Here is a 24,979-nt window from a genome sequence, read left to right as displayed (position 1 = left end):
CGCGCGTGCGCGCGCACACACACACACACACACACACAGTTTCTTCTTGGCCAGCTGGATACCAGGGCTGGGGTGGTGAGGGCAGCTCGAGAGCCGTGGGCAGGGTGCCGGCACCGTTCGCAGCTCTTTATCTGCTCAGAGCTTTCAGAAGCTCAACTGAACGAGATGAACTTTCTCACGCACCCCAGGAGCTGGGGCAACAGCACCATTTTGTTCCCATTTCCAAAATGCTATCCTCGATGAGAGGAAGAGCTATAAAAATAAATAGGACATTTAGGGTTTGGGGGGAAAAGTAACCTTCATATATTTTTTTCACTAGAAGCCCCACTTCTCGTGGGGCTATTAAAAACGTCTGCCCTTTCCCCGGTGGATGGCTGTGCCCAGAGCTTGGGGTTCAGAGCTCTCTTGGCCGGGGCAGCAGCTGGGCCTGTGAAACAGCTCTCTCTTCTCTGTGTCTGAAGGGCAGCTCTAGGGCTCGCTCCCCAGAGGAACACAGGAGCCTGTTCAGTGCCGTTTCCCGGCTCTACGGCATTAATTTTTTAATTAAAATAGTTATTTTCAGTTAACACATTATCAGAAGGAAAACAAAATCTACCCCCAGAGCAGGACCCCTGTCCTGCGTGATTCAGTACATGGGCTCCAGGGTCCACACCGAGGCTCCCTGCTGCCTGGGGCGGCCACATCGGATGTCACCACCTTTGATCAGCTCACTCAGACTCTCCGAGGCCAGCGCTACAGGCTGGGGTGACTCACTGAAAAAACGTAAAATATATCACTTCCACGTATTTCGACTTTGTTGATTTTTTTGGTCTTGCCCTCAGCAGAAATACTCTCCATGAAAAAAAAAAAAAAAACTGCTCGGTACAAAGGGATCCAACCCTACTTGCTATACAGAATTACCGGTTTTCCTTGAAACACTTTTTTTGGCCTTTAAAGGAGACACTCCCCAACCTTTTGAGGCATCCCGTTGTTAAGGGAACTGTGTGAACTGGCGGAGACCAGGGCGCCACCACCTCCCCCCGCCTGGCCCTGCTGGCACAGGACGCTCACTGTCCCCGGGGGCCTGAGGGAACAGCCCCGGTCTCACAGGGGCCACAACTGTCCCCCAAGGAGGAGACGCTGGCCCAGCCCTTCCCTGGGGTCCCCTGAGGTGAATGAGGACGAGACCTGTCCTTTACTCTGCCCTGGACCCCCCACTCCGACTCCACTCACAAGGCCACGCTGGATCCACGAGCAGTTTATTGAATTAAAGCCACCCTGACAGAATCAGCAGTGCTCCCACACGTGGCATGTAGGTCACCCCTGCAACTGGTAATGTTTTAATTTGGAGGCAATGACTGCTACAGACATCTCCTTTCATTTTTAAAAAGTAAACGTTTTCAAAGCATCTTGCAGGCCAGAGAACTAAGCAGGATCCTCAAACATTCAGGAGTTTTTGAGGAAAACTCAGGAGGAGGAAACGGCTCCGCACGCCTTCCACTGGCCATAGCAGACGCTGCAGCTTTGGCACCAGCCCCAGGGCCGTGGACACTACAGAGCCACCCCTCTGCCTGGGGGAAGGAAAAGCGCCTGCGGGAGCCGTGTGGAAGCATCTAAACACTTGCCCTGCGGGGCCCGGAGTTGGAGCAGGGCCGCTGGGCACGGCTGAGATGCTCGTGTAAACCGAAGGGGGACCAGTGTCAGACCAGCACCCCACCACCACCAGGCACAGCCGATGCGGAAGGCTGCACAGGAGGAGGGTGGCGGCAGGGATGCCCTGCACAGCATGGGGGACACCTGCCTCACTGTCCCCTGCCCTGACCCGCAGGCACCTCCAGACCTGGAAGACAGACACCTAAGGCCATATCCGCTAGCACACGGTTCCCAGAGGAAAGGGATGCCTGTGCGGTAGCCCGCTGTGGGGATGGCCAGTGGGTCTGCCCGGCCCCAGGCCCGGGCCCTCGGCCTTCCCAGGCAGCCCCGGGGGCTGCTGCACCTGCCATGCCCCAGCACCCACAGAGAACCCAGGCCCCGCTCCCAACACCTCGGGGCTCACACTGGCCAGAGCCCGGCTGGAGATGGTGGGTCCACATCAGCCTGCCCAGGAGGGGCCGGCAGAGCAGCGAGGCCACTGGGGGCCCTGGAAAGGTACCTACCTAGGGTTTCGCAACCAGAGCCCTGTGATGCTTCGGTACCTCACCCCCACGTGTCCCGGGCCTGACCCTGCCGTGAGTCACCCCCAGCCAGTCTGAGGCTGCGGGCTCCGTGGGCTGGGACCTGGGCTCTCCTGGTGCCATTTCTCACTCCTGCCCCCCGTCTCTCCCATCTTGGGGCTCCCCAGCCCAGCTGCAGGCCCCCTCGGCCCCATCAGCCACGTCGAGGCCACGGGGGCTGAGATGTGGAGGTTTCCTGAGGTCCTTGGTCCTGCAGGGCCGAGGGTGGCCTCCTCCTGGTACGTGAACATGACCCAGGCTCCAGCCAGCAGTATTTTGAGCCAAAGTGGGAGAGGAGACCTGCTTTTCCGTCACTTTGAGAACAGCAGGCGCCCAGCCTGGGGGGAAAACCTGCTCACACGAGTCCTGGATAACAGAGCACAATGTCGGCACCCAGGCCCCCATCACCCCCCGAGAGCCACAGAAGCTGAGCAAGACCCGATGGCTGGGATCCTGTCTTGGGGCCGTAGCACCCACCTGCCCCACTCGGGGAGGACAGGTGGCCTGGCCGGAGCCCACGGCCCGTGGTCCCACATCCTCATCCTCCCGGCTGCCTCAGAGGGCCTTGGCGCTGGCGGGGTGCGCTGCGTGGGGGGCCGGCTTTAGGGGGTGGCGGGTGAACACGTAGGCCTGCCCCAGGATGGCCAGGTCCACCAGCACCTGCAGCAGCCCGCACACTGAGAACTGCAGGGGCGCACCGTTCAGCAGGAAGTAGGCCGTCTTGAAGGTGTCGCCACTCGTCCACATGAGGACCATCTTGATGCTGTGGAGACATGAACGGTGGTCAGGGGTCACAGACCATGGATCAGGGGTCACGACCCCAGGGTCGGGGGACATAATCCAGGGGTCAGGGGCCAAAATCTAGGGGTCAGGGGACATAACCCAGTGGTCAGGGGTCCTAATCCAGGGGCCAGGGGACATAGTCCAGGGGCCAGGGGCCATGCCAGGCCTCGGCCCACCCTCCCATCCCTCCTGTCCTGGCCATGAAGCCACCGCGTGCATGGCCGCAAGGACAGGAAGGCCCTTCGGCAGGAGCAGCTTCAGCTCTCCAGAGCAGGGGAGGGGCTGGCACAGGGGCCGAGCCCACACGGCCTCACAAACGTCCCATCCTTCCTGGCTGCAGGCACATCAGGTGTGTGTCCCTCGGGAGACATGCTGTGGCCTCAGACGGGAGAGGGAAGACCGCCACCTCCTCATGCCGCATCCCACAGGCTGACCCTGCAGCATGAGAACTGGCCTGGGAGGGGCGGCCCTCTGCCCCCCACACCTGCACCCAGGGGTGCTGAGCAGGAAACCAGAGGCTGCCGGGCAAAGCAGGGTGACGCGGGCTTCTCCTGGGAATCCCCTCCAGGCCAGGCCCCTCACTCAAAAGACAGCCTGAAGGCGATTCCATTCCTGGTCATCGGTGCCACTCCCAAAGTCAGATCGGTCCGTGTGGCACAGAGCGGCCCCGTGTCATCTATCGCTCACGTCTGCACACACCTCTCCACACACAGCATCTAACGCCTGGCTTGCCAGGTAACGGGCATGAGCACCATCGTGTTTTCCTGCATAAAGTGTTTAAATGAGACCCACTTCCACAGCAGGCACACACTACGTGGCTCACTAAACCAGACCACGGCTTGAGGGGGGGGCTGCCTGTCACAGGGAGGAGGTGAGGACCCTCAGGGACAGGATGACACCAGGCTGGAAGCCATCTGTGCCACAGGCAGGGCGGGCACTTTGCGCCCCTGAGGTGGCCCCGGTTCACCCCAGAGCTGGGCGGCCTCCGACCCCAGGTCAGCTCTTATGAGTAAAACCAGGCGAGGAGCCCATGGCCCAGTGCAGGGATGTCCATGTCCCCTGCTCTGCCCACAGGAGTGTCAGCCCGACCGTGCAGAACCGGGACAGGAAGTGGACAGCTCCCCTGACCTGCACCCACAGCGTCTGGAGGCTTCCATGATCCTTAATCAGGAGAATGACTCAGGGCACGGGGAGGCGCAGAAGGTTGGTTCCCGTCGACCCTGCAGCCGGCCCACCCATCTGAACAGCGCAGTGCGTCTCACTTGGCTTGTCGTGTTGACTCACATGGCGTTTAAAGACTTTTGCTTTTAATTAGCTGATAGCTAACTCTGCATTTAAAAATCCAGGTTATTACATATCAGCAGTCCTTTTTCTCTGGCTTTCAACATTTATTTGACTTTGGTTTTTAGCAGTTTGTGATGTAATGCATGTTTGGGACTTGCTGAATATCTTAAATCTGTACGTTGATCTTGCATCAAATTTGGGAGGTCTTCAGCCATTATTTCTCCAGCATTCTTTGCTGCACCAGTCTTTCCCCTCTCCTGTGGTCTCACCTGACATGAATGTTAGATTTCATGGTGCTGTCCCTGAGTCTATTCTCTTTTTTTCCCCCGATTTTTTTTCTGTTGTTCAGACTTTCACTTTTTCTGTTGTTCAGACTTTCATTGATCTTCAAGTTCATTAATTCGTCCTCTATCATCACCATTCTACTACTGAACTACTGAAGTGTAGTTTTTATTTAGCTACTGTATTTTTCAAGTTAAAAATTTCGAGCTGGCTTTTCTTACAGCTTTTATTTCTCTCCTGAGATGGTCCGTCTTTGCATTGATTTAAAGAGCGTCTGCTGTTGCCCTTTAGAGCACAGTTACACTAGTGCCTTGAAAATCTGATAATTCCAGTATCTGTGTCACCTTAGTTGACTGTTTCTCGATTCTTTGTTGTCTGTTGATTGTCTTTTGAGAGTTGCTGAGATTTTCCTATTCTTCGTGGTGAGTAACTTGGGTTTATATCCTAGACGTTCTTAACGTTCCGTAAGGAGACTGTCTTGCTTCAGTCCTGTGGAGAACGTCGTGTTTTGTGTTCTACCAGGGAACCGATGCGGTTAAATTGAGTTCAAGCTGCAAGTTCTGGGTGGTTTTCAGGGGCTACGGCTCAATTTCAGCTCAGTTTTCAAAACCACTGCGGCGCTATTCGTATCTGCACTGTGTGGGCAGCCCTCGGTGGCCAGGCGGGGACTTGGGTGGTGGTCTGCCCCGCAGGTCCTGGAGGAGAGCCCTTCCTGCCCCTCAGACCAGGCAGAGCGGCTTCTCTCGGAGCTTTCTACCCAGCACACCGTTCTGGACTTGGGGCTGTGCTGGAGTCCAGGCTGGCAGATGTGAAAAAACAAAACGTCAATCCGTCTGCTCCAGCACCCAGAGCTGCTCCAGCACCCAGAGCTGCTCCATCCGTCCTGTCCAGATTTGTAGCTGCACCCAAGGGGAAAGACGGGCCCTTCATGGAAAAGATCTGAGATTAGTAGCATTCCATCACTGGCCACCCTGTGCCCCGTCCCAAGTTTTGCTGGCCTTTGCTGACTGGTCCCTGTGGACACCTGACCTAGTAGACCCTGGACGATGGCTGAGGAGCAGCAGGGAGAATGCCTCACTGCTGTCATCTCTTCTACGTGGCATCTGTCGCCGCAAAGTTGTGCCTCTCTCTCCGTCTGAATTCTGTCCTGCTCTGGTGCACCAACTCGGAATTTTAGAGTGAACTAGTGGTGTGAAAAATGGCCTGTAGGTGACTCTGCATCACGGTTCGGGGACACAGGGGACTGGACAGGGGCCGCCCACAGCGGTATCTGGAAAGAGCAGCAGGTGGGAGCACAGGGGCTGCCCAGCAGCGGCTCGGGTCAACCTGCACACGTAGAACCCCGGGGGGATTGCAGAGGCTGGGCGGGAGGGAGATGCACATGACACGGTGGAGAAACGCACCAGAGTGACAGCTGTGGTGGGAGCGGTGTGCGCCGGGGGACTGGGCACCAGTGTGGCCGGGTGGCACCAGGAGGCTGCAGGCACCTGGGCAGACCAGAGCCACCCATCTGAGCTACAGAGATGCCTGGCCTGCCAGCGAGGCTGCTCACAGCTTTCCACAGCTCGGAGCACCTCCATTTCAAAGGAAAACCCACACCCACAGAGCAAGCATTTCAAGGAGAAGCTCCGACAAGCAACCGCCATTTCTGCAAAAGGCCATGAAGACAGGAAGAGAACCAACGAGTCATAAATGAGTCTAGTTCCATTTTACAGAATTAAGAGCTGAGGCACAGTCTCCCCCAGAGGTACCCGAACTTAATAGGAGACCCAAAGACCCCCCCCCTCCAAAAACAAACAACACGGAGTGGCCTGTGCGGCCCCTTTTATGGAGGAGAGGCTGAGGCATAGAGAAGTCGGGTGGCTTGCCCAAGGGCACACAGCGAGTGCCTTACACTGTGGGAAGGGCTGGGGAGGGGGCGGCAGAAGGCACAGCTGGAGCCTGTCCCGGGCTGGTGTCCCTCTGGGCCCTGGAGGCACAGGTGCACCTTCACCCCACAAGTGGAGACGTGAGGTAACTGCAGAGAGCTGGGCCCTGCCTGACGCACACGAACATTTTTAGCTGCCCGGGCGCCTCCCCGGGCCCCGGCCCACAATCGGCTCTCGCCCCGGGGACAGGAATCCGACAGGCCCCACCACCAGCCCCACGTGTCAAGGGCTCGGGGCAAATATTAATCAAGCTGCTCCCGGCCCGTCTAAGCAGAAGACCAGTGCCAGCCTGAGCGATGTGAGACCTCGTGCAGGGCGCTCTGGAAATACAAGCTCGTGCCTCGCACCCTCTGGTCACCCCAGACCCTGCGGTGCCCTGTGGACGTGTGCCGAGCCCAGGCCCATTCTCCCCACACGGGTGTTAGGTCATCCTTTACCCTCAACAGCTATTGGGCGGGGCGAGCCCCGAGGCTTGGCTACCACTGGCCAGCAGGCCAGGGACGTCCTCGTGGACACCACGTCCGGAGCTCGCCTGCTGCGCACGGCTGGGTCTCCAGGAAGACCCCTCCTCGACAGAGGGCTCAGCTGGCCCAGGGCTCCAGTGATGCGGGGGGCGCAGGGCTCGGAACCTTGCGGAAGCCGGTCTGGGTGGGAGGGGAGACTGTCCCCAGGCTGCATTCCTCCAGCTCAGGGGGCGCCGGGAAGCTGGATCCCTTTTTCTAGGTCCCCCCTCACACTGGGCCCCACCCCAGCTGCTGCCTCAAATACCTGGCCCTCCCCACCCTCCTGCTATTTTAATACGGGCCCCCGGTACCTCATTCTTGGCTCCAGCATGTTTCCTCCCCAAGTGAGCAGGCAGATGACCATTCCTAAAATACCTCTCACCTCATCCTCGCCCCATCCGGCCGTCCAGAAAGCCTCCGCCCGGCCAGTGCCCGCGAGGTGAGAGCCTCACCCCTGCGCCTACCCCGGCCCCGCCAGCAGCCCACACACCTCCCCGGCCGCGCCTCATTCCCACCTCCCGGCCCGGGCCACACCTACCCTCCTGTCCACCTATCCAAAGCTCCCCGAAATTCAAACCCTACCCAGAACACATCCCACAGGAGTAGGTCTTTGTGACCGTGGGTCACAAGAAACAGTGGTCTCTTGGGTGTGACATCCAAAGCATAGCAGTTTTTAAAAAGATACATTGGACTCCAAGTCAAATCTGTTGCGCTGCAACGTGAAAAGACAGCACACACTGGGAGAAGATATTTGCAAATCATATACCTGGCAAGAGCAGTTAAAGATCTCTACAACTCAATAATGAAAGGCAGCTAACCAAATTTTTAAATGGGCAAAGAATCTGGATAGACCTTTCTCTAAAGAAGACGCATAAATGGCCAATAATCACAGGAAAAGGTGTTTGATGTCATTAGTCACCAGAGAAACGCAAATCAAAGCCACAGGAGATCCCACTTCACACCCACGAGGATGGCTACAATCAAGGGGTCAGAGGGTAACAAGCGTTGGTGAGGGTGTGGAAAAGCCAGAACCCCCGAACACCCCTGGTGGGAACGGAAAATGGTGCAGCCACCAACTCAGCAATTCCACTGCTAGGTGTATTCCAAGACAAAGGAAAGCATACATCCACACAGAAACTGGTACACAAATGTTCAGAGAAGCACTGTTCACAACAGCCAAAAAGATGTCGAACCCAAATGTCTACCAGCTGAAGAAGACATAAGCAAAACTTGATCTGTCCGTACACTGAAATATTATTCAACCTTAGAAAAGATGGACACTGACAGATCGTACGTGGACGGACCTTGGGAACATCATGCAGAGTGAACGCAGCGAAGGACCTCGCATCGTCTGATTCCATTTACGTGACCTGCCCCGAGCACAGAGCCGCAGAGACAGAAAGCAGACCAGTGGTTGCCCAGGCCTGGCAGCGAGGGTGGGGGAAATGGGGAGTACTGATGGGTATGAGGCTGCTTCCTGGGTGACGAAAATGTCCTAAAATTAGCTTGGGTGACAGCTGCACAGCTCTGTGGTAGTCCTAAAATCCACTGAATTGCGTACTTTAAATGGCGATGGTGTGATAGGTTACATCTCAATGAAGTTTTTTTTTTTCTTTAAGTTCCAGGGCTTTTGCTGAATTCTAATTCCAGCCCTCCTCGTCCACCGACTGGACCCTGGGTGTGGCGTGTGCGCACATGTGCAGGGGTGTGTGGCGTGTGCGTGTGTGTACTGTGGCGGAGAAGCGTGTATGGGAGCCCAGGCGTGCGCTGTTACCACGTGCATGGCATTCTCCGCTCACACCATTGTGGGCTGATTACGTGTCAAGGACGACAGAGGAAGATGAATGGGGGTCTGAGAAGTGACGTACGTGCGGCCCCCGGGGGAGACGCCGCCCTGATTCCCGAGCAGCCAAGGCAAGGCTCCAGGCGCCCAGCTCCAGGTTCAAGGGCAACGCCGGAGCCGGACCAGATGGACACTTCCCGGACGCTTCCTGTCAAGGCAGGAAGTGTCCCCGCTGGGACAAGGCAGCGGGCTGGGGCGGCCCCAGCTGCTGCTGCGCCTCGGCATCCCCACCACACCACGGGGGCCGCGCACGCACACACGCACGCGCGTACACACGACCTCCTCTCGTGGCCCCTGCTCGCCCCCGGGCTTCCCGCCTGCCCCTCCCCCTCCTCAATCGTAGTAACCGGTTCCCCGGATGGTTTTCCCCACAGCTGGCCTCCTCTTCCAGTCCCACCCGCCCCCAGGCTCTCCAGTAATTACTTGTTGGGGAACATCTTCCGATCCGGCAAAACGCGGAGGAAGGAGGAGGGAACTTCTGCACTAATTAGTAACATGATTTCAAAAGCGACGGCACTTTCTATTACTGGTTCAGAAGAACAGTCACTTAACATCTTGTAAAGGGAAATCATCAAGTATCTCTTGCATTTCCTCCAAGAAATGTACGTGTGTGAAAATGAGTGTGTGCATGTGTGTGCGTGAGCATATGAGCATGTATGTTTGAGAATCTGCGTTTGTGCGAGTGTGTGCACACACCTGTGCGCGTGGGCTCACACCCTCTAAAGGCGTCCATGGGTAGGCCCTTCCAAGCAGGTCCGCAGGAGACGAAGTTGGCCCTCAGATAGGACCTCACAGCCCCTTCCCTTCTTACACCTCCTGACGGTCTTCCGTCTGAAGCAAGTTGAGGCTGAGTGTCCTGCGGCAGATCTGTGGTGGCCCTGACCACAGGGCTCTGAGAATCCCAAATCCCAGCGGACCCAGGGCTTCTCCATCATAGAGAAGGTCGGTGGGTGACGCAGCCCTCCCGGCGGGCTCCCTGGATGGATGCCTGAGGATGCTGGGTCAGGCCACGCAGAGCGGCTGCTGGGAAGTGGGGACGAGGGGCAGAGGCAGCCCTGAGACCAAGTCCTGAGTCCGGGCCTGGGTGCAGGAGAGGGAGGAAGGCCTCTGGTCCTCTGCTTGGGACGGGAGCAACCAACCTCAGGAGGCTCCTGTGTCCATGCCGAGGGGGGCTGACCACGCAGCCGGCCGGAGGGTCCCGTGTCGGGGCAAGTTCTGGTCTGAACCTGGGCTGAACCGACCCCGCTAAGTGCACACAAGGAGCCCCAGCCTCTCTCTTCCAGGCCGGGATGTGGAAAACGCGAGGGGCGCTTTCCTCACAGCCCCACCCTCCTCGCCCCACCCAGGAGCCCGCGATCCACCCCGTAGGAACCAGGCTACAACGTGACAGGCTGGACACTCGGGGGCAACCACGCTCGCCACAGCTCAGGCTCCAGCGGGCATCCAGGCTCCCTGAACACACGGGTGGCATCGTGCTGGCCCTGGGGACGAGGGAAGGGTCAGACGCAGGTCAGACCAGCCCGGCCTGCACAGGGATACCTAAGAGTCTCATTTTCAGGATCGTGGAGTCGGATTTATTGACGTGTGACAGCCAAGCTGTTCTGAAGACACGTCACTGAGCAAGCAAAGAAGGCCCCACCCTGGGGACAAAGTGACAAAACGGAGCTTGGCAGGGATGGAGCAGAGACCGCGGTGGGGCTGAGGGAAGACCCAGCAGAGGGACGCGCGGAGGCCCGGGTGCCTGTGAGCTGCGCTGGGAGAAGCCTGTGCCTGCGTTGCACTGCTGACGCACCTGCTTCAGGTTTAGTCCATCACTGCGTGAACACTCCTTCACCTTAGAGTTTCTCTTACACAGACTTCTTCGAAGAAGCACAAATTTTACAGGAAACAAAACTGTAACCAGGCTCCAGCCCTGCACTCACTCTCTCAGCACTCAGTCTGTGCTCACCGCTAAGAAAAACGGTGTTGGCCCTTTAAATACACACAGAGCAAGGTCACCTCTCTGTTAACTCCAGCTGAGCAGAGAACCTGTGACCCTCCCATCACCTCCGGTCACCTGCAGGACATGCCACCCCACACCACATGCAGAGAGCAGAGCCTCAGCTCAGGGCCCAGCTGGCCCCCAGCGGCCTGGCCCTGCAGACCCACCCATGGAGCCCTGCCACGACAGCAACACTGAACAGGTCCCTAACCTAATTACACCTCCACCCAGAGCCCGGCTCTGAGCGGCAGGGCCCACGATTAGGTTAGTCTTCTTAACGAGGATGAGTGGGGCTCTTGAGAGAACCTTGCACTCCAAGCTGATTGAATTAGCGGCCCGTGCCCATGTCTGTGACAGAGACTGCCCCCCTCCGCTGGCTCCGGGCCCTGCTCGGGCCCCGCCGGCTGGCATGGAGCGGGTCTTCGTCCCTGTGCAGCCGGGCCTTCTCGCAACCTGCTCGCGGCACTGACCGCAGTCTCCTTCCCTTCCCTTCCGCCTTTGCCTTCTGTCTCCCTTACCCAGTGCCACCAGGCAGGCGGGTGGTCTGTGGGGGGGGAGGGCACTGGGGGAGAGGGGCCGCGGTCACCAAAGGCTGACGACCACATGCGTCCTTTCCGCCCTAAAGTCAGAACCTCAGGAGCACGTGCACGACCCGGGCTTCCTCCTTTCAGGTCCAACGGCCCAGGTACCAGGGCCTTCTGCGCATCCTGTCACTCCCGAGGTCACCCTGAGACAGGAAGGGGGACGGCCACGCCCACGGCCGTGCTTCTGCAGAGCGGCACAGACCTCCATGGTCCGGCCTGGCGCCTTTCCAACACTGCCTTTGCTGGCTGAGTCACCGCAGCCCCACCAGGGACAATTCCCACTGGGGCCTTCTGCAACTTTTGCCGTTGTGCACAAATTCTCCAAGAATTAGCCCGATCAGCCAGGTACCCACACTGGTAAATCTTCCACATTCATACCTGCTTCCCCAAGTGTTGTCACTTTCCCGAAAGTGATTTCGAGAATCAACTACTTTAGTCCTTCATGAGTTCATTCAATAAATATTTACTGAACTGAACTGCTGTAATTTTCCAAGCACATTGTCAGATGTTGGGGAAAGAAAGAAACGGGATACAGTTCTTGCCTTCAAGGCTGTCAGTCAAGTAGATGAGCTGGGCAAATTAAAACATCTGCGCATCACCGTCAGATGGCAAGGATGTTTCTGGAGAAACATGGAGACGGTGGTCAAATAAAAGGAGGTTTAGAAGGTCAGCCTAAAAGACAGCTGCAGTCATGTGTCCCGTACCCAAGATAAGAGGATCGCACACAAAAACAAAGGGCTAGTTAAAATCAGGTGTGACACAAACTTCAGCTTCTGGGAAGACAGAATCGTCTCCCTGTTCCTCCCCTATACACCCTGGACATTACATAGAAACACAAGACTCTCAAAGGTGGGGAAAAGGCCACAGGAACGCCAGACTTGGAGCTGAAGAAGCAGGAAATGCCAGGAGGCCCCAGGAACAGGCTGTTCTCTGTGCAAAAGACCAGGAAGGGTGCAGCCTGGCAGAATAGGCAACTTTAGCCAATAACTGCTCTACTCCAAACAAAACAGAAAAAAAGGCAGCCCCCCCACCACCCGTGATAGCAGAGGAGGGTGGAAATCCCAGACGTTTACTCCTGCCAGGCGTCCCAATCCCACCGCCAGGGTAGTGTGAAGAAAGCCAGCTAAAACCAAAGGTCTAAGTAAGACCCAGAGTCTTATAAATAACGTGGAAATGTCCAGGTTTAAACTGGAAATCATCTGTCATATCAAGAACCAAGAAGATCTCAAACAAAATTTTAAAAAGACAGTGTTTAGACGCCAAAACGGTGAGAAAAAGCAAAGATTTTCAAACAGCCACTTTAAAACTGCTTCTATGAGCAATTATGAATATGCTTGAAACAAACGAAAAAAGAGAGTCTCAGCAAAGAAACAAAAAGCTTCACAAAAGAAACAAATATGTAAAGAAGGACCAAATGTAAGTTTTACTGTATTGAAAAATACAATAACCAAAGGAAACAGTCAGTAAATGGGCTCTCAGAGCACAGTGGCTGGAACACCAGAAAGAACCAGTGAACCATAACAAAAAAAGAAATGATCTTAACAAAAGAATCATAGCAAATGACCTAACATTCCACATCATCAGAGTCCTAGAGAAGAGGGGTAAAGGGCAGGACTGAAAAAGTACTCAAAGACATAACAGCTGAAAACTTCCCCAAATTAGCAGGAAGTATAACCCTAGGGATTCAAGAAGCTGAGTGAATCCCAAACAGGACAGATCCACACCAAGACACACGTCACAGTCAAACTTCTGAAAACTAAAGACCAAAAAAAAAAATCTCAAAAGCAGCTAGAGCAAAATAACAACTTACTTACAGAGGAAACAAACATCACAGTGGGTTTCTCCTCAGAAGCCACAGGGGCCAGAAGGGAGGGCTAAAAGAAATGAACTATCAACCTAGTTCAGCCTATATCAGCAAAAACATCCTTCAGAGATGAAAGGGATATCAAGACATTCTCAGGTGAAGGAAAAGTAAAAAAAATCTGCCACCACCTGAAATACCCTTAAAGGCTAGTTACAGGAGTTTCTCAAAACAGGAAAAAAAACAAAACAAAAACGAAAACAAGGAAAGAAGGCATCTTGCAACAGCAGGAAGGAAGGAAGAACATCATAAGCAAAGATAAGGGTAAACACAACAGACATTCCTATCCTCTTCAGTTCTGTGCGTTATGTTGATTGAAGCAAAAATTATAATATTATCTGATGTGGTTCTAAATACGAATAGAGGAAATATTTAAGAAAATTACAAGTGGAGGGAAACATCACATATATAAAATATACTACATTAAAAATATCATAAAGGGAGGCAGAGTTTCTACACTTCACTAAAAAAACCTATACAGAGAGATACCCACTCAGAAACACCATAGATAAATACTCATTAAACAATAACTCCCCATTCTCCCCTCTTCCTAGCCCCTGGCAACCACCATTCGACTTTCTGTCTATGAATCTGATGACCCTCAGTCCCTCATATAAGTGGAACCATACAGTATCTGTCCTTTTGTGACTGAGCATCATGTCCTCACGATTCCATGAAGTAACCTGTGTCAGAACTTCCTTCCTGTTAAGACTGAATAATATTCCATTGTATGGACAGACCACATTTTGTTTATCTATTCATCCACTGATGGACACTTGGGTTGCTTCCATGTTTTATCTGTTATGAATAATGCTATTATGTTATGAACATGGGTGTACAATATCTCTTCAAGACCCTGCTTTCAATTCTCTTGGTTATATGCCCAGAAGTAGAATTGCTGGGTCACATTGTAATTCTATTTTTAATATTTTGAGGAAATGCCATATTGCTTTCCACAGCAGCTGGACCACTTTGCATTCCCACCAACAGAACACAAGAATTCCAATCTTTGCACATCCTTTACCAACACTTGCTGTTCTGTTTTTCTGACAGTCACCATCCAAACGGGTGAGAGGTGGCATCTCACCGTAGTTTTCATTGTACAGGTCTTCCACCTCCTTGGTTAAGTTAATTCCTAAGCATTTTTTGCGTTTTGATGTTCTCATAAATGGAACTGTGCCTGAGGGAGGCAGGGAGCGCCTGAGACCTGCTCTTGGTGGTGCTAAGGGGGAGGAGGCTGCCGTGTCGTTTACTACATTAAAGGGCTTGAACCTTCTGCCTTCGGGAGACATCTGTGGACCCCGCCTCCCGTCCGTGGCCCGCAGTGAGCTGCTTCACGGGAGGGTCTCGGCTTCCCCTCACCTGTCGCACAGGAACACACCTGCTTGTACATCAAGAGGTCAGAAGACCAGTGTCCTAGCCCGAAGCTGCTCTTGAACTGGTAGCTTCCCAGCAGAACTGAAAGTGAAGCAGAGATCTGCACACAGGTCCCTGCCGCGCCCCTACCTCATGCCCTCCGTGGACTGGTGGCGGTGGTTGCGGCAGAGCTGCGGCATGCCCAGCATGGCCTCGGTCAGCACGGCCAGGAAGCCCAGGCTCTCCACGAAAAGGGCCGAGTCGATGGACAGGTAGGTGACACAGCCCGCCACACAGGTGAAGGCCAGGACACATTGCACGTAGTCCCCAAAGCTGTTCCAGTGCCAAAAGTGCTGGGGGTCGAAGTCTAGGGCAAAAGGGAGAGAAACGTGAACGAGGTGTGCAGGTCAAGGTCAGTGTGGGGGAGGACAGGACCCAGTGAGGAGGCCAAGGTCAGTGTGGGGAGGGCGGGACCGAGTGAGGAGGCCAAGGTCAGTGTGGGGAGGACGGGACCAAGTGAGGAGGTCAAGGTCAGTGTGGGGGAGGACGGGACCGAGTGAGGAGGCCAAGGTCAGTGTGGGGAGGACGGGACCGAGTGAGGAGGTCAAGGTCAGTGGGGGGAGGATAGGACCAAGTGGGGAGGTCAAGGTCAGTGAGAGGAGGACGTAAACTGTGGGCTCCATCTGCCTCCATGATGGCATTTCTGAAGGAGCCTTGATACAGATATTAGCTCCACATAAAAGACACTAAAATCCTTAAATTCTTCCTAACTAGTCTGATAGTGTATTGCGGGCTGGTCCAGAGCCTCTGGAACCTCTCTCCTGGTTAGAATCCCCATTCCTTCCCTCTACAACTTTGGATTAATTTTGTTTCTCCATTTCCTCAGATGTAATAGAGGAACAATAGTTCCTACCTCCTAGGGTTGTTTTATTGGTTAAATAAGTTATTCTTATGAATCTCAAAAGTACCCAGCCCATAATAAGGGTTAATAAGGGCCCAGTAAAAATGTACGATATCACCACACACTCAGCTGGTACGATGTTACCGTTTGCCGCACAGACGTCTCCTGCTGACACCAAGTTCACAAGCACTCACACAAATGAGCAGTTCACACGAGCTTCCTGGGCTCGGGCAGAGACACGCGGGGGTCCTGGGCACAGACGTGGTGGCCGGGAAGGTCAGGGAATGGGGATAAACACGGAGGGAGTCGGGGAGGGCGTGATGTGCCGAGCCTGACCCCGTCCTTAGACTGGTAAGGTCCAGAGCCCGGCACCCCTTCGGCAAAAGGCCCAGCAAAGGCTGCCAGCACGGGCGAGGCCACCAGGAGTCGGCCGTCCAGGGGGCCGGGAGGTGCCGTGGGGGAGGGTCCAGGCTGCACCACACGCCCTGTCCCCCACATCCAGGTCTCCCACTACCTAACCCCATGTGAGGACACTGTGGGCATCGGAGCTGGGAAGGGGGAGGGCAGGCAGGGGCACCAGAGGCGGAATGAACACGGCCTGTGGCTCTGAGGTCCCCTCCCCGAGGACCTCAGGGTCCTGAGCCTGGCTGCTCCCTGAAGAGGCCCCGGCTACAGTGTGTGGCCCTGTGTGTGTGGGCGCAGGACACGGAACAGCGGGCCCACGCGCAGGCGTCCCAGACAGAGGGCCCGAGAGGGTGTGGCAGGGCAGGACGCGCAGGCCTGCCGAATTAGGTCCTGTCTTTGTGCCCGAGGAGCAGGGAGAACACGGCCAGGGCTGAGAGCTCGGGCAGGACAGGGACGGCCAAGGACACCAGGTGAGTGTGTGGGGACTTCAGAAAGCTGGGTCTGTGGTCAATCGATCGGAAGCCTTTCTATCTTAGGTTCTCGGGGAGCAAGTCAGTTGGCAAATGACTACCAGAAAACCCATGTCAGTAAGTTTCTGAGAAGAGACCGAGGTTGGGCCCCTACCTTCATGTGCAAAAATTAACTCAAAATGGACCAAAGACTAAACATACTAGATAAAACTAGAAAACCCTTAGAAGAAAATACAGGGAGAAAGCATCATGACACTGAGTTTGTTAGTGATTTCTTAGATATACCAAAAGCACAGGCAACAAATGCAAAAACAGATAAATTGGACTACATCAAAATGTTAAACTTCTGTGCTTCTAGGCAAAAAGCTCCTTGATATGGGTCTTGGCAACGAGTTTTTGGATATGACTCCAAAAGCACAAGCAACAAAAGCAAAAATAAACAAGTGGAATTACATCAAACTAAAAAGCCTCTGCAACTCATAAAGAACAAACTAGTAGTTACGGTGGGGGGTGCGTCCAATACAGGGGTGGGAGGTGCAAGGTACAAACTGCTGGGTGTAAGATCAGCTACAGGGGTGTACTGTACAACACAGGGAATATAGCCAATACTTTGTAAATGGAGTGCAACCTTTAAAAATTTAATGGAAAAAGAAACAAAGAAAAAGCTTCTGCGGAGCAGAAGAAACAATCGGCAACACAAAAAGGCAAACTATGGAATGGGAGGAAATATTTCCTATCTTATGAGGGGTTAATATCCAAAATATATACAGAACCAGACCACTCAACATCCAAAAACAAACAACCCCATTAACAATGGGCAGAATGGGACTTCCCTGGTGGCGCAGTCGTTGGGAATCCGCCTGCCAGTGCAGGGGATACGGGTTTGAGCCCTGGTCCGGGAAGATCCCACATGCCATGGAGCAACTAAGCCCGTGTGCCACAACTACCGAGCCTGTGCTCTAGAGCCCGCGAGCCACAACTACTGAAGCCCGTGTGCTAGAGCCCGTGCTCAGCAACAAAAGAAGCCACCGCAATGAGAATACCGTGCACTGCAACAAAGAGTAGCCCCGCTCGCCGCAACTAGAGAAAGCCCGCACAGCAACGGAGACCCAACACAGCCAAAAATAAATAAATGAATGAATAAATTTATTAAAAAATAAAAAAAGAAGTGGGCAGAGGAATTGAATAAATGTTTTTCCAAAGAAGACATACAAGTGGGCGACAGGTACATGAAAAGATGTCCAATATCACCAATCATCAGGGAAATGCAAATCAGAACCACAATGAGATGTCACCTCACACCTGTCAGAATGGCCATCATCAAGAAGACAAGGAATAACAAGTGTTGGCGAGGAGGTGGGAAGAGGGAGCCCGTGCACTGCTGGTGGGGATGTAAATTGGCGCAGCCGCTGCGGAAAACAGGACGGCAGTTTCTCAACAAATTAAACACAGAATTACTGTATGATCCAGCAATTCCACTTCCGGGCATACACCCAAAAGAACTGAAAACACGTACTCGAAAAAATATTTGTACACCCAGTTCTGAGGCTACAGGACGTCAGCGCGAGCTTGGACAGAAGAATGGTGCCCAGAGAGGGGCCGTGCCAGAGCCACGGCATCTCTGCCCGCCCCCCACCCGCAGGGAGGGTCAGGCCTGGGGCTTCACCTTGGCTTCAGGGAGGCCGCAGGGGGCCCGCGGGGCCACCTCCGACTTCTCGCTAGCTCTCTTCAGGCCATCCCGGGCCCCTGCGCTGCCGGTCCACATCCCGCTGTGTCACAGGCAGGTTCTGCAAAGCCGTTGTAGCCAAAAAACCATCCACACAAATGCCAGAAACGGCAGAGCGAAGGTCGAGGTCACCCCACGGGCGCTCGGGGGAGTCCGCATCCTGTCAGCCCCCTGCTCCGCTGACGCTGAGGACAGCACCCCTCCCTACGTTCACCACGACGGACTCCCAGGAGGGACACGAGGACCAGAAGCGGGTCAAGATGAGGGGGGACGGCGTCCGTGGGAGCGCGGAGGGGGCCGGGAGCCCCGCTGCCACCTCCAGAGAGCTCGCTCATATGGCTGCTGTTCGCCAGAGCACGTGGCTGTATTAAGTCTGTCGAGCAATCTGCATTTACGCTCGAAAACACAAAGTTGCATTTTATGGAATTAAGCTCATCTGTGGCAGAAAACACAGCCTCTTGGATACATTTGTAAAGAATTCCTTTTGAAAGCAAGGACTATGTACAGGCACATGAGCCCCCAGTATGACAGACGGATCGGACTCCTCCCATCAGCCTGGCACCAGCCAGGGGGCCCTGGGCAGGCAAGCCGGCAGGACGCACAGCGCGCGCCAGCTCCCGGGACTCGATGCTCAGGAAACTGCCCCCTCCGAAGGATTAGGTGCCAACAATTCACTTCGAGAACCTAGGAGACACGGCCCTTTTCACCGTGACTCACTGTGGTGACCTGTGGGAATGAGCGTAATTCCTGCCGTTCAGGTTTATAAAACTTCAACCACGTGGGTCAGAGTCCAACAGCAGCGCTCAGGCATCGCAGCTGTCAAATTCTCATCCGACAGCCCCTCGCCTGAGCATCCACTGCTGTGGTGGTGATGAGGCTCCGGGCTGCCCACCACAGCCACTGCAGTCGCTGGGACGTGCCCCTTCAGTAAACCCGACCTGAGACCCGCACCCACCTGCTGCAGCTGAAGTGCTGTCCCCGCGCAAGGACCCCACTCGGAACCAGCCGGCAGCCCGGGCGAGTGAAGCGGGCGGGCGCAGAGGCGTCCCCGGGGGGGAGGGGGGGACGTGAGGGCGGCCCAGCAGCGCCACCGGGCCCCGCGTCTGAGTGCGGGGGGCTTGGAAACAAAAAGTCATGCAGCTTGCTCACAGGTCTATGCTCAGGAAGAGGTGGGACCAAATAAGCATGTTCTGAATGAGTAACTCCGAATGACTGTAACAGGCATCGTCATCTGTAAGCATGAACTCCGAACGCGGTGGAAAGCTGTCCAGTTCAACGCGCATTTGGCAAGCAGCACTCGGCCGCCTCAGAGAACGAGATCCAAGAGGTCGGTGCCTCCAAAGCCACTGCCGCACAGGGACCGCCGCACGCCCTCCGGGGCGTGAGGACAAAGGTCCCTGAGAACGGGAAAGGGCAGGAGGAAGTGTGGCTCAGAGGAGGTGGGATAGGAGCTAGTCATCGGGGACAGAGGACCTGTCATGATCGATGCCCACTTCCCAGAAGTCTGTCTCTGCCTGTATCACAGGCAGGGGAATCGTCTCTTCCAGGAGCTGCGTTGACCACTGTTTCTGAAGTTCCAGGGAAACGTGCCAGCACCCGGGAGCACCTGGCCCTTTACGAGATACAGCAGTGAACTTCCAGAGGAAGGAAAAAGGACGCTCACGTGCATTTCCACGAGTTACCACGTATCTGAGACGAAAGAGGAAGGCAAAGTGTGCTGAGATCAAGAAGATGAGAGCTGGGCTGCCCTGGCGGCGCAGTGGTTGAGAATCCGCCTGCCAATGCAGGGGACACGGGTTCGAGTCCTGGTCCGGGAAGATCCCACACGGCGCGGAGCAACTAAGCCCGTGCGCCACAGCTACTGAGCCTGCGCTCTAGAGCCTGTGAGCCACAACTACTGAGCCCGCGTGCCACAACTACTGAAACCCGCGCGCCTAGAGCCAGTGCTCTGCAAAAGAGAAGCCACTGCAGTGAGAAGCCTGTGCACTGCAACGAAGAGTAGCCCCCCGGTTGCCGCAACTAGAGAAAACCCACGCGCAGCAACAAAGACCCAACGCAGCCAAAAATAAATAAAATTAATTAATTAAAAAAAAAAAGACGAGAGCCCCACAGATGCCCAGTTGTGTTTCCATGGCAACAGCGTGACTTGATGCGCGTGGGCTTCAGATGCCGTCACTGTCCCTCTCTGTGGCCCATCCAACCCCATCCAAGCCTGTCAACTCACTCAGCCTACGATGTTCACTGAAAATCAAGGCACAGGGCCTTCCTAAAAAATAGGCACCGGTAAGCCGAGCACACCCTAAGCCACCTCAATTCATGCGTTTACCACAAACGGAGCCATCTAAGGAGGGCCCCCCAGAGCAGCAGGGGGACAGCGGGTGCCCCTAGCGGAGGGCGTGGGGATTCCCTGGGATACCCACAGTGGCAGCTCGCACAGAGCAAAGGAGCGGAGGGAACAGCCCGTCACAGTCACCACCGCCCTGAGAAGAAAGGTTAATCATCCTTCCACTCTGGCAAATTCCAGGCTGTAGGACAGGAACAAAAACCCATACTAGCTGGGCATTTACACCTAAGCGGCTAGCGGTGCTTAGAAGAATACAAAGGCCGGAAAAGTGAGAACTGAGCTGCCACTTCTCTTTCCAGCCAAGATGGGGCAAAGGGGCCACATTTACTCTCCCAAACAACCAAAACACGGTCAAAATAACGTGGAGTTTTGGACCCAAAATGGGCAAAATATATCCTTGTAAGACCCTGGACATTGGGCATGGAGGACAGTGATCTCTGAGATGGGACAGGTGTGGTGCGCTCCAAACTGTCCCAGTTGTACCCTGCGAGTTCCCAGTAAGACCCTGGACATTGGGCATGAAGGACAGTGACCTCTGAGATGGGAAGCAGGCGTGGTGCGCCCCAAACTGTCCCAGTTGTACCCTGCGAGTTCCCAGGACACGGGACAGGAAGTGGGCCCCTCACAGGCGAGCCGGCAGACAGCCTGGGTGAACGAGCTGGTCTGGGAATGAACAGGTGGGGTGTGCAGGTCTCGGAGCTGGAGGGAGGGCCGTGTGGGGGCCAAGGGCCTGCAGAATGGCCCTCAAGGACTCGGCGGGGCCCCCACCAGCGAGGGAACCAAGAGGGTTCACATTAGCATCCCTCACCCCAGCCAGCCTGGGAAACCTCAAAACACACAGGCGTTAGGCAGAGCACAGGGGCAACTTGCCCCAGCAGTAGGGAACAGACTGGGCACTGCTTTGGTTCCGCTGAACTAATCTTAAAAGCAAGATCTAAGAAGATCAAACTGGGACGTCCCTGGGGGTCCAGAGGTAAAGAATCTGCCTTACGGTGCAGGGGACGCACGTTCGATCCCTGGTCAGGGAACTAAGACCCCACATGCCACGGGGCAACTAAGCCCGCGTGCCGCAACTACTGAGCTTCACCCGCCTCAACTTAGAGCCCGTGAGCTGCACGCACTACAGAGCCCACGCACTCTGGAACCCATGCACCACGACTACAGAGCCCACAGGCCCCGGAGCCTGCGTGCCACAACTAGAGAAGAGAAAACCCACATGCCACAACTAGAGAGAAGCCCATGCACCACAACGAAACATCCCGCCTGCCTCAACGAAGACCCTGCGTGCTGCAACTAAGACCTGATGCAGCCAAAAATAAACAAGATAAATAAATAAATAAATCTTTTCTAAAAATAAAAAGAGCAAACTGTTTCCAAGTTACTTAACTGCACCCTAGAACAAAGCTCAAGAAAATTTATAGGCCCACAAAAATATCCATCACCCAGCAAAGTAAAATTCACAATGTCTGGCATCCAATCAAAAATGACCATTGGGGGCTTCCCTGGTGGCACAGTGGTTAAGAATCCGCCTGCCAATGCAGGGGACAAGGCTTCCAGCCCTGGTCCGGGAAGATCCCACATGCCGCAGAGCAACTAAGCCCGTGCACCACAACTACTGAGCCTGTGCTCTAGAGCCCACGAGCCACAACTACTGAGCCCACGTGCCACAACTACCGAAGCCTGCATGCCTAGAGCCCGTGCTCTGCTACAAGAGAAGCCACCGCAGTGAGAAGCCCGCGCATCACAACAAAGAGTAGCCCCCGCTCGCTGCAACTAGAGAAAGCCCGTGTGCAGCAACGAAGACCCAATGCAGCCAAAAATAAAATAAATTAAATAAATCGATTTAAAAAAATGACCATTGGAAATGGTAAATAAGTGGGTGAATATATATGATTTTTTTCTTATCATTTAAATCTTATTAATAGATAAGTGACTATTTAAACAAAATAAGAGCAATGTAGCATGGGGCTTTAGCACATGTAAAGTTAACTGTATGACAATTACACTAAGGTAGGCAGGGGATAAACAAAAGTATGCTTTTCCCTAAGATCAAGAACAAAGCAAGTATGCACACTCTTACCACTTCTAATCAACACTGTGCTGGAGTTTCTATCCAGAGCAACCAGGCAAAAAAAAAAAAAAAAAAAAGAAATAGAAGGCATCCAGGTGGGAAAGGAAGAAGTAAAACTATCCCTTTTTGCAGATGACATGATCTTATTTATTATGTATCTAAGGAACCCACTAAAATCCATTAGAATGAATAAATGAGTTCAGCGAGGTTGCAGGCTATCAGATCAATATACAAAAGTAAATTGTATTTCTACATACCAGCAATGAACAATCAGAAACTGAGATTTAATAAATAATACCATACATGATACGGTAATAAAAAAATATGAAATACTTAGGGATAAATCTGACAATGTGCAAGATGGGCACACTGAAAACTACAAAACATTGCTGAGGGAAATGAAAGCAGACATAAGTGGAGAGCTACACGGTGTTTCTGCGCTGGCGTCTCAACACTGCTGTGTCACGAGTCTCCAAGACCATCCCCAGGTCCGATGATCTTTCAGGAGGAGTCACCCAGCACGCCTCCAGAGCCACAGCCGTGATTATTATACCACAAGATATAAAGCAAAATCCACAAAGGGAAGGGCAGATGGGGCGGCGTCTGGAGGACTCCAGGTGTGAGCTCCCTCTCCCAGGACCCTCCCTCGGATGAGCTTGATTCCTCCAGCAACGGACGATGACCAGGGAAGCTCATTAAGGACTCGGTGCCCAGAGCTTTTACTGGGGGCTGGTCACGTAGACACCCTCTGCCTAGCACACACCAAAATCCCAGACTTCCAGAAGGAAAGCAGGTGTCCAGACAGCTGAAGCACAGAAAGCCCCTCTCATCAGTTGAGAATGACGGGAAGTATGCCAAACTCCAAGTTCCCAGACATCAGCCAGGGGCCAACTTGGCAAGCGGGCTTTCCTAAGGACAGCAGTCCCAGGCCTCCTGTGTTAACACTTCGGCACAATCATAAAGATGTCAATTCTCCCCAAATTAATCTATAGATTCAAGATAACCCCAATCAAAATCCTACCATGCTTTTCGTAGAAAATGACAAATGGATTCTAAAATTCATATAGAAATGCAAAGCACGTAGAACAGAGAACCAAGTTGGAGGACTGACACTACCTGATTCCAAGACTCAGCACCAAAAAGCCACAGCGATCAGGACAGTGCGGTGCTGGCACGGGAATCGAGAAATAAATCAATACGACAGAGCAGAGTCCAGAAAAGGACCCCACACACAGACAGCTGATTTCTGACAAAGATGCAAAGGTGATTTAGTCGGGAAAAAAGACGGTCTTTGGACATCCATATGCAAAAACAATAACGTTGGAGCCATACCTCACACTGTGAACAAAAATTAACTACCAGATAATTAGATCACAGATCTAAATGTAAAACCTAAAACTGCAAAACCACCAGGAAAAAAAAAATAGGGAGAAACCTTTGTGCCCTTGAGTTTGACAAAGATGCCTTAAACCTGACACTAAAAGCACAACCGATAAAAGAACAAACTGATAAACTGGGCTTCATAAAAATTTAAAACTTCTGCTTGTCAAAAGAAACCACTAAAAGAATGAAAAGACAAACCACAGACTGGGAGAAAATACTGCAAACCATGTATCTGATAAAAACACCTGTATCCAAAACATTAAAAACTCAAAATTCAATAAGAACAATTTTTAAATTGACAGATTTGGATACTTCACCAATGAAGATATAAGGGTGACAAACAAGCACATGAAAAGATGCTCGACATCATTAGTGAAATGCAAGTTGAGACAACGATGAAATGCCACCACATACCTATCTGAATGGCTAAAAATTTTTTTTAAAAAGGTCCGTACGAAGTATTGATGAGGCTGCAAATTAATTGGAATTCACACACTGCTGGTGGGAATGCAAAATGGTACAGAACTTTGGAAGACAGTGCAACAGTTTCTTAAAAAATTAAACATACACTTACCATATGATCCAGCCAGTCCACTCCTAGGTATACACCCAAGAGAAAAGAAAGCATATGTTCATATAGAGACCTGTACGCAAGAGTTCATTCACAGCAGTTTCATTTGTAACAGTCAAAAACTGGAAACGACCCAAATTTCCATCAACCAGTTAATAAACACACAAATTGTAGTGCAACCATATAACTCAACAATAAAAAGGAATGAACTATTGATATACTCTACAACCTGGACAAATTTTAAAACAATTATGCTGAGTGAAAGGAACCAGACAAAATAGTACATACTGTATAGTTCCAGTTCTGTCAAATCCTAGTAAACGCAAACGAATGTCTAGTGAGAGAAAGCAGATTAGGGCCTGGGGGTGAAGAGGAAAATCTGGGGGGTGACGGTCATGTTCACTGTCCTAATTTGGGTGAAGGCTGTATAATGCCCAACCTGACCAAAACTGCACACCACGTGCGCCCATCATGTGCTGATCAGACCTCAGTAAAGCTGCTAAAAGAAAAC

General features: G+C 53.4%; 1 protein-coding gene across 6 annotated transcripts in view; it reads right to left on the bottom strand.

Moving 5' to 3' along the window:
• Positions 1-232: 232 nt before the first annotated feature.
• The window catches only part of SLC66A2 (solute carrier family 66 member 2), a 49,007-nt gene continuing 24,260 nt past the window's right edge, over positions 233-24,979 (bottom strand). For 4 of the 6 annotated variants that reach the window (XM_029231371.1, XM_029231388.1, XM_029231378.1 and 1 more), the window contains 2 exons: positions 14,748-14,964; positions 1,222-2,955 (listed from right to left, as the gene is read on the bottom strand). In XM_029231371.1, coding sequence (XP_029087204.1) covers positions 2,748-2,955; positions 14,748-14,964 — 425 coding nt within the window. In that variant the 3' untranslated portion in view covers positions 1,222-2,747. Of the gene's footprint in view, positions 753-1,221; positions 2,956-14,747; positions 14,965-24,979 lie in introns of those variants that run through there. The other 2 variants (XR_003794828.1, XR_003794826.1) reach the window with 2 other exon arrangements.

Source organism: Monodon monoceros, unplaced genomic scaffold (assembly GCF_005190385.1).
Source record: "Monodon monoceros isolate NGI ecotype Baffin Bay Population unplaced genomic scaffold, NGI_Narwhal_1 Super_Scaffold_1, whole genome shotgun sequence".
Lineage (NCBI taxonomy): Eukaryota > Metazoa > Chordata > Mammalia > Artiodactyla > Monodontidae > Monodon > Monodon monoceros.
This window is presented reverse-complemented; position numbering and strand designations above follow the sequence as displayed.